General features: G+C 34.8%; 1 protein-coding gene across 1 annotated transcript; it reads left to right on the top strand.

Moving 5' to 3' along the window:
* The first annotated feature begins 8,929 nt into the window (after positions 1 to 8,929).
* Positions 8,930 to 11,764, top strand: LOC132640424 (laccase-12-like). Its single transcript, XM_060357014.1, has 6 exons — positions 8,930 to 9,116; positions 9,210 to 9,361; positions 9,474 to 9,718; positions 9,852 to 9,980; positions 10,268 to 11,224; positions 11,333 to 11,764. Exons 1-6 carry the CDS (start codon positions 9,006 to 9,008, stop codon positions 11,461 to 11,463), a joined length of 1,725 nt encoding a protein of 574 aa, XP_060212997.1. The 5' UTR covers positions 8,930 to 9,005; the 3' UTR covers positions 11,464 to 11,764.
* Positions 11,765 to 15,761: the final 3,997 nt, after the last annotated feature.

The raw sequence follows: 15,761 nt of genomic DNA, 5'->3' as shown, positions 1-15,761 counted from the left end.
AAATATCTCATGTCCTGTTTCTCTATAAATAGGATGCACAAATGCAATGTTGAAAGAGCAGAAGTAATATAAACTGATATCTCTCTACATATTCTCTCTACATATTTCTTCTGTGTATTTACTTCATAGCTTTATATTATAACACGTTATCAGCACGAGACTCTGTTATCTCGAGCAAATACTTCAAAACCTCGAAGGTATTGATTTCTTCGTTTTCCTTTACTAATGGCAAATCTTACTAAATGTGAATTTGTAGCCTTAGATATATCCGGTAATAGATATATGTCTTGGATTCTTGATGCCGAGATTCACCTTAATGCGATGGGTCTGGAAGACACCATCAAAGATAAAAATGAGGCATCAAACCAAAACCGTGCTAAGGCAATGATATTCCTCCGCCGTCATCTTGATGAGAATTTGAAAATGGAATATCTCACGGTTAAAGATCCTCTTACGCTGTGGAATGATCTGAAAGATAGATATGATCACCTGAAGATGGTCATACTTCCACAAGCACGTTTTGATTGGCTCCATTTAAGGTTCCAAGACTTTAAATCTGTTAAGGCATATAATTCTGCAATGTTTAAAATTATTTCTCAATTGAAATTATGTGGTGAAAATATTACTGATGATGATATGCTGGAGAAAACATTCTCCACTTTTCCTGCCTCGAGTATGCTCCTGCAGCAGCAATACCGAGAGATGAAGTTCAAGAAATATGCTGAACTAATCTCACATCTTTTAGTGGCTGAACAACATAATGAATTACTGATGAAAAATCATGAAAGCCGACCCACTGGTACTGCCCCATTCCCTGAAGTGAATGAGGCAAATTTTCGCCATTCTAGGCGTGGAAGAGGTCGTGGCCCCAGTCGTGGTCATGGTCGTGGTCGAGGAAGGAATTTTAATCATGATTCTCGTTATGCACCATATAATACCCTTCACCACCAGCAGTGTAAAAGGAAGGATGAAAAGCATGATGTTGTGCAAAAGAAAAATTCAGAAAATAATTGCTTTCGATGTGGAGGAAAAGGGCACTGGGCACGTACCTGTCGTACGCCAAAGCACCTTGTTGATCTATATCAAGCCTCCCTCAAAAGGGCAGAAAATGATGCCGAAGCAAATTTTATTTCTGAAGATAATGTTGAGCCTATGCATTTAGATGTGGCAGATTTCTTTGAAATCCCTGAAGGAAAAATAGATCATCTGATCGGTGATGGATCTGTATTAACTTAGATATTTCATACATGTCATTTGTATTAGCTAATGTGGTTATGTTTCCATATATAAGTAATAAAGTGTGTGTAATACTTTGTCTAATCAAAATATCTACTTCGATGTTTACTTTGCCTATTTTTTCGTTTTGAAGAATATATGGAAAATCCTCAAATATTATTTGGATCAATGACAAATCATGAAGATATTTGTGTGATTGATAGTGGAACAACGCATGCTATATTCAAAGATGAGAAATACTTTTCTCAATTGCGTAGAAAAAGGGGAAATATTAATACAATTTCTGGCAATTCGAAATTAATTGAAGGCTCCGGAAGAGCTACTATATTTCTACCTAAGGGGACGAAACTTGTTATAGAAGATGCACTATTCTCTTCTAGATCCCCAAGAAACTTGTTGAGTTTCAAAGATATCCGCCGTAATGGGTATCACGTTGAGACATTAAATGAAACAAATGATGAATATCTTATCATTACAAAGAATGTCTCCGGCCAGAAATGTGTTTTGGAGAAATTACCAACTTTGTCTTCTGGCCTGTACTATGCAGAAATTAGTACAATGGAAGCACACTCAATCGTAAACCAGAAGTTTAACGATTCAGGAACTTTTGTGCTTTGGCATGACCGAATGGGTCATCCTGGATCAATAATGATGAGACGAATTATTGAAAATTCAAAAGGGCATCCACTTAAGAACCTGAAGATTCTTGAAAGTAGTGAGTTTTCATGTGTCGCTTGTCATCAGGGCAAATTGATAACCAGGCCATCACCAATGAAAGTTGACATTGAATCCCCTGCTTTTCTAGATCGTATACATGGGGATATATGTGGACCTATTCACCCATCTTGTGGGTCATTCAGATATTTTATGGTTATAATAGATGCGTCTTCGAGATGGTCTCATGTGTGCCTCATATCGTCTCGCAACCTGGCGTTTGCGAAATTATTGGCACAAATAATACGCTTAAGGGCACACTTCCCAGATTATCCTATAAAGGCTATACGTCTTGATAATGCTGGAGAATTTACATCCCAAGCTTTTGATGATTATTGTTTATCAGTTGGGATAAAGGTTGAACATCCTGTAGCACATGTTCATACCCAAAATGGCCTTGCTGAGTCATTTATTAAGCGTGTGCAATTGATAGCAAGACCATTACTTATGAAAACACGGTTGCCTACAACCGTCTGGGGTCATGCTATTTTACATGCAGCATCTCTTGTTCGTCTTAGACCGACTCATTATAATAAATACTCCCCGTCACAATTAGTGTTTGGTCATGAACCAAATATTGCTCATCTCCGAATCTTTGGCTGTGCTGTATATGTGCCTGTAGCACCACCACAACGCACTAAGATGGGCCCCCAAAGAAGGTTAGGAATATATGTTGGGTTTGAATCACCCTCCATTATTCGCTATCTTGAGCCATTGACAGGAGATTTATTCACTGCCCGATTTGCAGATTGTCGATTTGATGAAACAAATTTTCCACAATTAGGGGGAGAGAGAAAAGAAATCAAAAGAGAAATTGCGTGGAGAGTTCCATCACTATCTCATTTTGATCCACGTACCCCTATATGTGAGCAGGAGATCCAGAAGATCATCCACTTACAGAAAATAGCAAATCAAATGCCAGACGAATTTACTGATTTGAAAAGAATAACTAAGTCGCATATCCCTGCAGAGAATGTGCCTATTCGAATTGATGTTCCAAAGGGACAATCTACTAGTGTCATAGCCTCTGAATCTCATCCACGCCTGAAGCGTGGTAGGCCATTGGGCTCCAAGGATAAAAATCCAAGAAAAAGAAATACAAACAATGATCAGAATGACACTATGAAAGGATCTCATGAAGAGATTCAAGATCTGATTAATTCTGATATTCCTGAAGAAATCAGCAAACCCGAGACTTCAGTGAGTGAAGAACTATATCGTTCGAAAATTGTGGTGAATAGTGTTTTTGCATATAATGTTGCACTAAATATTATAAAGGGCAGTGAGGATCAGGAACCTCAATCTGTCGGAGAATGTCGACGAAGATATGATTGGCCAAAATGGCAAGAAGCAATTCAATCAGAATTGAATTCACTTGCTAAACGTGAGGTTTTTGGACCTGTAGTCCAAACGCCTAATGGTGTAAAACCAGTTGGTCACAAATGGGTCTTTGTACGGAAAAGAAATGAGAGAAATGAAATTGTGCGATACAAAGCACGCCTTGTTGCACAAGGATTCTCTCAAAGACCCGGCGTCGACTATGAAGAAACATATTCACCAGTTATGGATGCTATAACATTTCGATACCTCATGGGTTTAGCTGTCTATGAAACCCTTGAAATACATCTTATGGATGTGGTTACAGCTTATCTTTATGGTTCACTTGATAATGAAATTTATATGAAAATTCCTGAAGGATATAAAATGCCTGAAGCATTTGGTTTAAAGTCTCGGGAAATGTATTCAATCAGATTACAAAGATCATTATATGGTTTAAAACAATCAGGGCGTATGTGGTATAATCGCCTAAGTGAATACTTGATAAATGAAGGATATATAAATGATGTCATTTGTCCATGTGTTTTTATTAAGAAAACAAAATCAGGATTCATTATACTTGCTGTTTATGTTGATGACATAAACCTCATTGGAACTCCAGAAGAGCTCCAAAAGGCGATTGAATATTTGAAGAAAGAATTTGAGATGAAAGATCTCGGAAAGACAAAACTCTGTCTTGGTCTGCAAATTGAACATTTCGCAAAAGGGATCTTTATCCATCAATCTGCCTATACTGAGAAAGTTTTAAATCGGTTTTACATGGACAATTCGCATCCTTTAAGTACTACTATGGTTGTTCGCTCACTTGAAGTGAGCAAAGATCCGTTCCGACCTCAGGAAGAAAACGAAGAGCTACTTGGTCCTGAAGTACCATATCTTAGTGCAATAGGTGCACTTATGTATCTTGCTAATGCTACAAGACCTGACATAGCATTTTTTGTTAATTTGCTAGCAAGATATAGCTCTTCTCCTACACGGAGGCATTGGAACGGGATTAAGCATATATTGCGATATCTGAAGGGAACTAGCGATATGGGTCTGTTTTATACTAACAAAGGTAGTACAGATCTTGTTGGTTATGCAGATGCAGGTTATTTATCTGATCCACATAAAGCTCGATCTCAAACGGGCTATCTGTTTACATGCGGAGGTACTGCTATATCATGGCGATCGACCAAGCAGTCCATTGTTGCTACTTCTTCAAATCATGCTGAGATAATCGCTATTCATGAAGCAAGTAGAGAATGTGTGTGGTTGAGATCAGTAATACATTTCATCAGAGAAAGATGTGGCTTGAAGTGTGATACAAAAATACCCACAGTATTATATGAAGATAATGCTGCATGCATAGCTCAATTAAAAGGAGGTTTCATAAAAGGAGATAGAACAAAGCACATTTCACCAAAGTTATTTTTCACACATGATCTCCAGAAGAATGGTGATATTGATGTGCAACAAATCCGTTCAAGTGACAATCCTGCAGATTTGTTCACTAAATCTTTGCCAACTTCAACTCTTGAGAAGATGATATTCAAGATTGGAATGCGAAGACTCCGACATCTGAATCTTGGTCTTCGTCAGGGGGAGTGAAATACGTGTTGTACTCTTTTTCCCTTAACCAAGTTTTGTCCCATTGGGTTTTCTTGGTAAGGTTTTTAATGAGGCAACTCTCAAAGCGTATTATTAGATATGCGCACTCTTTTTCCTTCATTAGGACTTTTTCCCACAGGGTTTTTTTCTAATAAGGTTTTAACGAGACACATCATCTATTAATGGATATCCAAGGGGGAGTGTCAAAAATATCCCAAATAGTGGATATCCAAAATATCCCAAAATATCCCAAAATATCTCAAAATATCTCATGTCCTGTTTCTCTATAAATAGGATGCACAAATGCAATGTTGAAAGAGCAGAAGTAATATAAACTGATATCTCTCTACATATTCTCTCTACATATTTCTTCTGTGTATTTACTTCATAGCTTTATATTATAACAATTAAATCTTTAATGGATTACTTTAATAGACAAACCAAACAGAAGAAGACTTTTGCAGTCTTTTAACTTCATCATTATTAGACTTAATCCTATCTACGTTCTTACCATACTTTAGTTATAATCTTTAACAACCAAACTGTCACTTTCTGAAAATTTTGATCATCATCCATTCAGTGACCAAATAGCAATCCAACTATCTCATTTAGGGACTTCTGGTGTGTTTGGTATGGAGTAAATATTTTCTAATTTTCTCATGTTTGATCAGTTTAACTGTTTGGAAAATAGTTTCTTTTTAGAAAATTCTTTTTTGATAAGGTAAGAATAGATAGCTTAAAAATTAGGAAATAATGTTTCCTTGTGAAAGTAAGAAAAATAAGTTCCGTAAGTACCATTTCGATTGTCTCTTCTCTACTCTCTAATTCTCCACCCTGGCCCCATGCCCTTGTACCCCGATCACCACCCCTACACGACACACTACGTGTTTCCCTAAATTATATATAAACTAGTAAATATGCTTGCGCCTCGTGCTGTCATAAATAACCTTATTGAACTTGCAAAAAATCCTTCTCCAATATTTGAATATTAAAAATAACAAACGGCATATTGTTGTAAAAATTAGAAATGTTTAGAATACTTCAACTTAAAGTTAATCCTAAGTAACAAAAGGCAGGTTCTCGTAAAAATTATAGATGTTGACGATATTCCAACTTAAATTGAAAGATAATGAATGATATAAAAATATTACTCTTTAATCATTTTTTTCTATCTTCTATATATTCGATGATGGTAGAATTTGTCCTAAATACATATTTATATTATATTATACATAAAAAGGAATGAATTCTTTATCTTTGCCGCGTACACTATACACAAATTTATGAAATGGTCTTTTGTTAATGTAGTAGAAACATAAGAGATCAAATTATCATAAATACCAAAAAAAAAAAAAAAAAAAAATCCATAAGTAAGTTATGCATAAAAATCTTAAAATAAATTATAAGGAAAAAATGATTAAGAAACAAAAAAATATGTTATTTTCCTTCATTAGTTCCTCTTATCATTCCTATAATTAATAAAATAAATTGAAGAGAAAAAGAAAGTATTGGAGCGACACTATACATGTACACGAGAGGGAATTGTTTTCCTTAAAAAAGCAGAATCATACCCAAAAATGAAAGCGCTAAAAGCGAAACATAAGAATATATACATGTACAAAAATAAAAATTACGTAAACAATAGTGTCAATGACCGCAAAGGAGAGAATTAAACTACTAATGTAATTCATCAACTCTATTACATTTATTGTTGGAAATTATAAGCACGTTCAAAAACCTACTGCTTCTCCAAAAACATGTTTGAAACAACAACATAGTGATACCAATTTAAATTCAAAGTAATGTTAAAAATCGAAACATAATTAACAATTTGGTTAAATAAAGAGCAAAGAATTCTATATTGATTGTCAGTAAATGACAAAGGAAATAGCAGCGTATAGGCAAAGGAACTCTACAATATTAGAAGTTATCGGCATTAGAAATAGATGAATATGAATATAGGTATAAAATAATAATTAGATTAAATGAAAAGCAAGAAAATTCTATATTGATCCTCAGTAAACAACAAAGGAATTGGCAGCGTATAAGCAAAGAAATTCCACAATAGTAGAAGTAATCAGTATTTAAAATGGATGGATATGAAAGTTTCAAAGAAATGGGATTGAATGGAGGAAAGGGACTTGGGAATGTGGAGTAGGAATAGATGGGGATTAATTTACTAATAACTACACTCAAACCTCACAATAGTGATAGCGTTTGTCCGAAAATTTCATGGCTGCTATAGTGAGGTGCTGTTATGCATGTATACTGACATTCGATATTTAGATCTCATTTAGCTATTATAAATAAAAGTACGCAAACAATTAACTTTTTGTACTTTTTATGCTATAAACGAAAACAATATACTTGTAAATTTTAAAATCTCAATTGATTTTCATAGCTCATAAATTAAAAATTGAAAAGACTAATAAATTGCTACTGAAGGGGAGCCTTGGCGTAACTGGTAAAGTTGCTGCCATGTGACCAGGAGGTCAGAGGTTCGAGCCGTGGAAACAACCTCTTGCAGAAATGCAAGGTAAGGTTGCGTACAATAGACCCTTGTGGTCCGGCCCTTCCCCGGACCCCACGCATAGCGGGAGCTTAGTGCACCAGACTAATAAATTGCTACTAAATCCATAACTAGTTGTACCACAGATATAAAGAATTAAAATATATGGAACATATGCATTTTAAATTAATTGAGAATTTAAATATTTCAAGTTTGACGTAAGAACTCTACAATTGTAGGTTGTTTCGTAAATTCTAGTCTCTTAGTGATAATATAACGCTTCAACTGATGAAAAAAATTGTCCAAACTTTCAGCAAAAGGAAATTCAATAGCTTTCCCTTGAAGGCTGTCTAAGTACTTAACATTTGACTCTTCTATCTCCAAGTAGCAGTAGGTTGAGGCTCTTCATCGACACTTTTGTTGTCACATAATATATTTTACAAAATATTATTACACGCTATTTGAGTATGGTTGTTATAGAGAGGTAATTTTACAAAAAGTGTACCCCTGTAACAGATGTCATTGCTGTTATAGGCAGAATGCTGTTATAGAGAAGTAAAATATAACATGAAAAATCAATTCAGGAGAAAATCAGGCCGTTATAGTGAAATGTTGTAATAACGAATGACAATTATAGAGAGGTTTGACTGTATAAGGAGAGAGAAAAGTAAGATTTTGGGAGACGACGCTTAAAAATTGGACAGAACAATTCGGAAAGGAAATGTCGATTAATTTTTTTTACTACTTAATTAATTAATACAATAAAGGCAAAAAAATGAGTATAAAGATAAATGTGAATGCTGGTTTTTTAGGCTGTCACATTAACTGGCCTATATCGTGCAATTATATATATATTCTTTGGATAATAATTTGTACTTATTTGCCAAACACTAAAAAATAAGTAAGAAAATTTCTTGAAAAGAAAAAACATTCTCCTTTGTACCAAACACACCCTCACAACGTAGGATTTTAATTTCGCCAAAGATTTTCTTCACGAGTATAACAAAGAAAAAGAAGTATTGTAGTAAACGTAAGACCCAGTATGCATTAATATGTTGAGCCCTTGCAAAAAAAAAAAGAATGAATCAAATACGCAATCTTGATTTCATCAGTCTAACCTTCAGTTTTTATCCTTTCTTAAGAAATAATTTATCACTTTCTTGATTTGGAGATGTAAATGCATACAATTTCCTTTTTGCTCAAAGCTGGTTGTTTTCATTAGTTTTGGTTGCACTTAAGGTGCAGATGTTTCATGTTTCCTTTAGTCAGTGTGAAAGAGGAAGATAGGTGGTATATAATTTTTATTTATTACGTACAAAGGTGGTATATAATCATAACAACAAAATACAGTTTGTTGGATAACAGCACATCGTTAATGTTGATGATTGAAAATATAACCAACTCAGAGAAAAAGACTAAAATTTCAGCAGTTAGGGTAAGTGGGTGAACCAATTAGTTCCATAAGGTTTAACTAACTTTTGAAAACATTAATCTGTCAACCTCAATCTCTTCTTTTTCCCCTATAAAAACAAAGCCTCAACTCTACAATCTTTCACAAACAAGCATTGATTTTCATCTTTAGTAATACTCAAACAGAGTTTCAGAACAAAAGGAAAATATGGAGGCCTTCAAAAGCATTGCCAGCCCTTTGTGTTCTTTCTTCTTTATGTGCATTTTGCTTCTCTTGGCAAATGCAGCATCCGGGAAAACTCACTACCATGGTTTTATTGTAAGCTATCCAAGATTTCCCTTTCTTATTTGCTACGTAACATTTATAAATTCTACGGTACTCACCCTTTTTTTTTTTTCTTTTCTCGAACAGATTCAAGCAACACCAGTGAAGAGGCTGTGCAATACCCATAATACCATAACTGTGAACGGACAATTCCCTGGACCAACATTGGAAGTAAACAATGGTGATACTCTAGTCGTCAAAGTTGTCAATAGAGCTCGATACAATGTCACCATTCACTGGTAAATTCATGCATGCAGAACTTAAATGAACTGACATGTGTTACTCCAATAAATAGACACCATTATATTTCATATGACTGTTTTTTTATGACACTTTGCTGTGTTTCAAAAGGCATGGAGTTAGACAAATGCGAACAGGATGGGCAGATGGACCAGAATTTGTCACTCAGTGCCCAATTAGACCAGGAAAGAGTTATACTTACCGCTTCACAATTCAAGGACAAGAAGGGACACTTTGGTGGCACGCCCACAGCTCATGGCTAAGGGCTACTGTTTATGGAGCTATAATTATCCACCCAAAAGAAGGAGAAAAGTATCCATTTCCTAAGCCCAAAAGAGAAACACCAATTCTTCTAGGTACTACTCTTACCTTCTCTTAACGCCAGAAGCTTTGACCATTTCTATAAGAGAATACTAGTTATGCATTTGTTCATATTCTGTTTCCCCTTAGAAATTTCATTGAAATGATAGTTTTGGAAATGCTGATCAGGTGAATGGTGGGATACGAACCCTATTGATGTTGTAAGACAAGCTACAAGAACAGGAGCAGCTCCTAATATATCTGATGCATACACCATCAATGGTCAACCAGGTGACCTCTACAAATGTTCCAAACAAGGTTAGTTCTAATCTCACAGAATATTTGATACAGTGTACCAAGAGATTTGACTCAGAAATTAAAAGAAGACTTATAGAGGTTGTATCTCAACTCTTTTTTACACATAGTCAAGATACTTCAGAAAGCAAAAAGATTTTGTTCAAATACTCAAGACAATGAAATCATCTAATACTTTTAAAAGATCGAATACTAATTTCCACCAAAAAATGTTATGCTAGTGTTGACTAAGCTATGATTAGATATCTTACCTGTTGAGGACAAGTTTTCATAGAATCATGTTTATGCAGATACCACCATAGTCCATATGGACTCTGGCGAAACCAACCTCCTTCGAGTTATCAATGCTGCACTCAATCAACAACTTTTCTTTACAGTGGCCAACCACAAGCTTACTGTTGTTGGAGCAGATGCCTCTTATGTTAAACCCTTCACAACATCAGTCCTTATGCTCGGACCAGGCCAGACAACGGATGTGCTGATCAAAGCTGATCAGCCAGCAGCCAGATACTACATGGCAGCACGTGCCTACGCAAGCGCTCAAGGGGCCCCCTTTGATAATACCACAACCACTGCCATCCTTGAGTACAAGACAGCTTCTTGTTCTTCCAACTGTGTAAAGACCAACCCCGTTTTCCCCTCTCTACCAGCATATAATGACACAGCCACTGCTACATCCTTCACAACCAAATTCAGAAGCCCAAGAAAGGTCGAGGTGCCCACTGAAATAGATGAAAATCTATTCTTCACAGTTGGGCTGGGACTCTTGAACTGCCCAAGAGGTTCACGCTCCAGAAACTGTCAAGGTCCAAATGGAACTCGATTCGCTGCCAGTATGAACAATGTATCTTTTGTGCTACCATCCAACTTTTCTCTTCTACAAGCACATCACCGAGGCATACCTGGTGTTTTCTCAACTGATTTCCCAGCTGTGCCACCTGTGAAATTTGATTATACTGGCAATGTAAGCAGGTCGCTATGGCCACCTATTCGAGCAACTAAGTTATACAAGCTGAAATATGGGGCAAAAGTGCAAGTTGTGTTACAAGGGACAAGCATCTTCACAGGTGAAAACCACCCAATTCATCTCCATGGATATGATTTTTACATCATTGCAGAGGGTTTCGGTAACTTTAATCCAAAAAGAGATACAGCTAAATTCAACCTAGTTGATCCACCTCTCAGAAACACGGCCAGTGTACCCGTTAAAGGATGGACAGTCATCAGATTTGTTGCTGACAATCCAGGTAAGAAAAATAATAGGGACACAAGTACTTATATCCCAAAAGATTCTGTCTTTTCTATACAATGTCACATTTCAATGGTACAAACTTAACAATATTTTACTTAAACAGGAGTGTGGATAATGCACTGTCACTTGGATGTTCACATTACGTGGGGTTTGGCGATGGCGTTCATCGTGGAAAACGGAGTGAGTGAACTGGAATCATTGGAAGCTCCTCCAGTAGATTTTCCTGTCTGTTGATGAATGCAACAAGCAACATAATACAAAATTCAGAGCCCTGGAGAAATCAACTTCATTGTTTTAATCATTCTAAGTGATATTGTTCCCCCCATTTGGGACTGGTTCTTTTTTTGCTCTACTACATTTTTCTCCTTTTTCTTTGTTGCTTTTTGTGATAGATGACTGGGTCAAGATGGTGCCAAAAGTTGCCACTGAATTCACCATCTTACTTAGAATTAAGCCAGCATATTCCCAGATTAAAGCAGTTGTATTGTTTTGATTGAAATTAACAGAGAAGATTTTATTTGAGTTTTGAACAAAATTTGAATCTCACGTGCTATAAAGTGACTACAGTAATAAGACAAAAAAAAAAGGTAATCAGCAGTAAAAAATGCTAAAAACAAAAACAACAACAGACCCAGCAAAATTCTAGAGTGGTGTCCGGAGAGTGGAGGATGTACGTCCACAGCTCACCTTTACCCCTACCTTGTGGAGTAGAGATGCTATTTCAGATGTTTCAAATAGACCCTCGACTCAAAAGAAAGGTAAGCGACACAAGATTATAAGACCAATAAAACAGCAAAATATATCAAGATACACAACAGATGAAACAACAGATAAAAGAAAAAATACGAAACTATATACTACTAATAAAAGAAGAAGAGCCCCTTACCTCTCCCACATAAAGTGTTATAATTCTCAACTACCTTCTAACCTGCTACCCTAATCCTCGACCTTCAAGTCTTACTATCTAAGTTCATATTCTCGGTCAGCCGAAGCCGTGTTATGTCCTGTCTAATCGCTTCCTCCCCAGTTCTTCTTACCTCTACCTCTCCTAACTCCTTACCGGTAGCTAATTTGCATAAATTGAACAAAAGAGAGAGATCTTTCGAGAAATTAAGCAAAATGGTTCATCAACTGTTACTTTAGAGCTTGATGATTAGGAGAAAAAGAAAAAAAAAAAGGGCAATTGCAAATTTGTGTATTATACACTAAATATAACTCCTATCAGCATAACTAGTGATTTGAGCGAATTATGCTCACAAACTTCATTTTTCTTTTCTAAACACAATTTTTTTTTTGACATTCAAATAAACCTTTTTAATTTCTACTTCAAATACTTTTATTTTAAAGTATTTTCCAACTGAGCTTAGAGCACCTTCTAGAAATAATTTTTTGCACATAAAAAAGGAGTTTGAACGTATGTTATTTGCGAATATTATTTGTAAATACAATAACAGCACCCGCATATAACGACACCTCTCTATAACAGCTAAGATTTTTTGGAACCAATTTTTTATATTATATTTTACTTCTCTATAACAGCATTTCACCTATAACAGCAACAACCAACTTTATAGCAGTACATTCTTTGTAAAATTATCCCTCATATAACAGCTATCTTCTTTTTTTGGTAATATAATAATTAACTATCTTTATAAAAATAGAATATCTATGATTACCAATAATAAGAGTATAAATTTTGACCAAATATTTGATCATTTAATACACTATTTATGACAAAAAATATCATATGAATATATATATTTTCATCATTAAACGATTTTCCTCCGTTATACAAAGTGTGATTAAGCTTCGAATTTGACAATTAAAAATGAAAATTTGATTTTATGCATCTTTTTTGCCTATAACACCGAAGTATTATTTAAATGTCAATGCTGTTATAGGTGTATAACAGTCATGCTCTATAACAGCTGAAAATTTTCGGACCCAACCATGCTGTTATAGAGAGGTTTGACTGTAGTAAGACATTATTTGCAAATCAAAATTCCTTTTAGTAGGCATCTTGACGATATTTGGGTTGAAGTCTAAAAAAGTATTTTGAAATTAAAATTGCATAAAAGGTCATAAAATTAATGTTATGTTTAAACAAGAAGTTTATTTGGAAACAAAGTTATAGATTCGTGAGTGAAAAGAATTATTTTACTTGAAATGGTCTTAAAAGAGTATTTCAATTTTTCAAATCACCAAGTACAATTTTATACGGAAAATGACGAAATATGTCCTTAAAGTATTTGAAATTGAGTATATATGTCTTTGGTTAATACTCAGTTTAGCTCACAAATGCCCTACCGTGCAATAGTTAGTCTAAATATGTCACTGGAGCCCTTAATTAAATAATTAATAAGTGAAAAAGGGTCATATATACTAATAAAATATGCGAAATTGAACAGATATGTCCTTCATTGAACCTATAAATTATCTATATACAGGGTACATTGGTGAACAAAAATAGACACATTTCTAATTTCATTTCTATTTCTCCTCCACTCTAAGTTGGGTTTCTTCTCTTAGAAATTGTTGTTTCAATTCCCAGTTAATTATTGGAAGAACTTGTTGAATTTTAAAGATATACTTAATTAATCATTGACTGCGGGATAAAATATGAAGGACAACATGTTCACACGATCTAAGTTCGTTCTATTTTTTAGATTATTATTTTTTTAGATTAATAACTATGGAAGAATACTTCTAGAAAACAAAAATAAAAATAATAACACGTGGATTCTCTCTTTGCACTTTTTGGTTTTCAATTGTGCGGAAAAAAAGGGAGAAGTCAAAGGATGAGGAATATGTTTTTTCACCGACCATCTAATTAAAGTATACTCTAATTGATCAAATCAAGGCTCGTCATTTTAGGTTTCTCCAGCTGAGTTTATAGTCACAATTCAGAAGGGCAATTTGCACGATTGTCCTTATTTGGGGTGGTCTTTAATTTTTATCTCTCCAATTGGTGGTCTTTAATTTTTGTACTTCGCTAAAAGTTTCTTGATTCTGCAGTTGAATTCTTGCTCAGTCAAAATGTAAAAAAAAAATTGAAGATAGAGTTTGAATTCGCAATGTAGAGTTTCAAACTTTACCGTAAGACAGAATTTGTCTCAAACTCTACTTAAAGCGGAGTTTGACTGCAAACTCTACTTAAAACAGAGTTTTGCCTTCAGGGCATAAGATAAAACTCTACCTTAAGGTAAAAAAAATATATATATATTACTCAGTTGGAATTTTGCATAACTCTGCCATAAAGCCTAACTTTTGTCCGAATAGGCCTAATTTTGTTACGAAACTCTGCCTTGCGATTTTTTTTTTTGACTGAGCTAGATTTCAAACCTCATGGTATTAGGCGAAGGGCAAAAATTAACCACCAGCAATTTGACGGACAAAAATTAAAGACCAGTGCCTTTGAAGGACAATCCGCACAAAAAAATGAATTGGGAACCAATAAAATGTTTACCGTGCTAACTTCATAGACACAACAAATTGAAGTTTTTTTTGCCATCTTTAACTTTATCCAATCTAGGTTAATAGCATATTTTAATTCTACTCTTTAAAAAACAGAACTGTCACTATTGCGGACTATTTAATAACACCCCAATCATTACACAAATACCTATCTAAGTAGTATCTAATAGTAATATGTATCCAATTACAATCAAGGAGGGAGGCGGATGTAAGCGTAATTAGTGGATTGATCTGAATTCAGTAGCTTTAGATTGAATAAGAAATTCACTGAATGTATACAAATAATTGTTTTTAAGCCTAGTAAATTATAAATTGTGGTAGAATTTTGAAATCAAACCCATAAAGTTCAAATACTGAATTCACCTATGAGGAGGAGTGCAGTGAAATTATTGCCTTCTTAGGTTGAGGTGATCGTTTCACCAGTTTTGGTTGCATTTAAAGATTAACAAAGAGCAAGGAAATTCCCTTCACTTGGTGATATAGGAAGATAGGTGGTATATAATCATAACAACAAACTTTGGTTTGTTGATAACAGCACATCGTTAATGTTAAGCAAAACCATAAAAATGATGTTTCCTTGAATCTTGTGCTGGACAGAGTTATCAGAAACTATGTCGCTGGAAACTGGCAGGTAGCCCGTGAAATTAGTCGAGGTGCGTGCAAGCTAACCAATTATTAAAAAAAGAAAAAGAAAAAAAAAAGGGTGATTATTTCACCAGTTTGGTTGCATTTAATAAGATTAACAAAGAGAAGAAGTTCCCTTCAATTTGTGATGGAGGAAGATAGATAGGTGGTATATAATCATAACAACAAACTTTAGTTTGTTGTATAACAGCACATCGTTAATATTAAGCAAAAACGATAAAAATGATGTTCCTTGAAAATTCAAATATAACAAACTCGTAGAAAAAGACTTATAGTGTAAGCATTATTCATGAAAATTTCTAGGCTAAGTGGTTGAACCAACACCTACAACCTACAGGGTTGAACAAAGATTTTCCCCCTAACATGACCGTGCTGAAGCAAAATATAATCTCCCCCTATAAAAGCATAGCCTC

Source organism: Lycium barbarum, chromosome 5, assembly GCF_019175385.1.
Source record: "Lycium barbarum isolate Lr01 chromosome 5, ASM1917538v2, whole genome shotgun sequence".
Lineage (NCBI taxonomy): Eukaryota > Viridiplantae > Streptophyta > Magnoliopsida > Solanales > Solanaceae > Lycium > Lycium barbarum.
The sequence above is the reverse complement of the archived record's forward strand: the minus strand, read 5'-3'. Positions and strand labels throughout refer to the sequence as shown.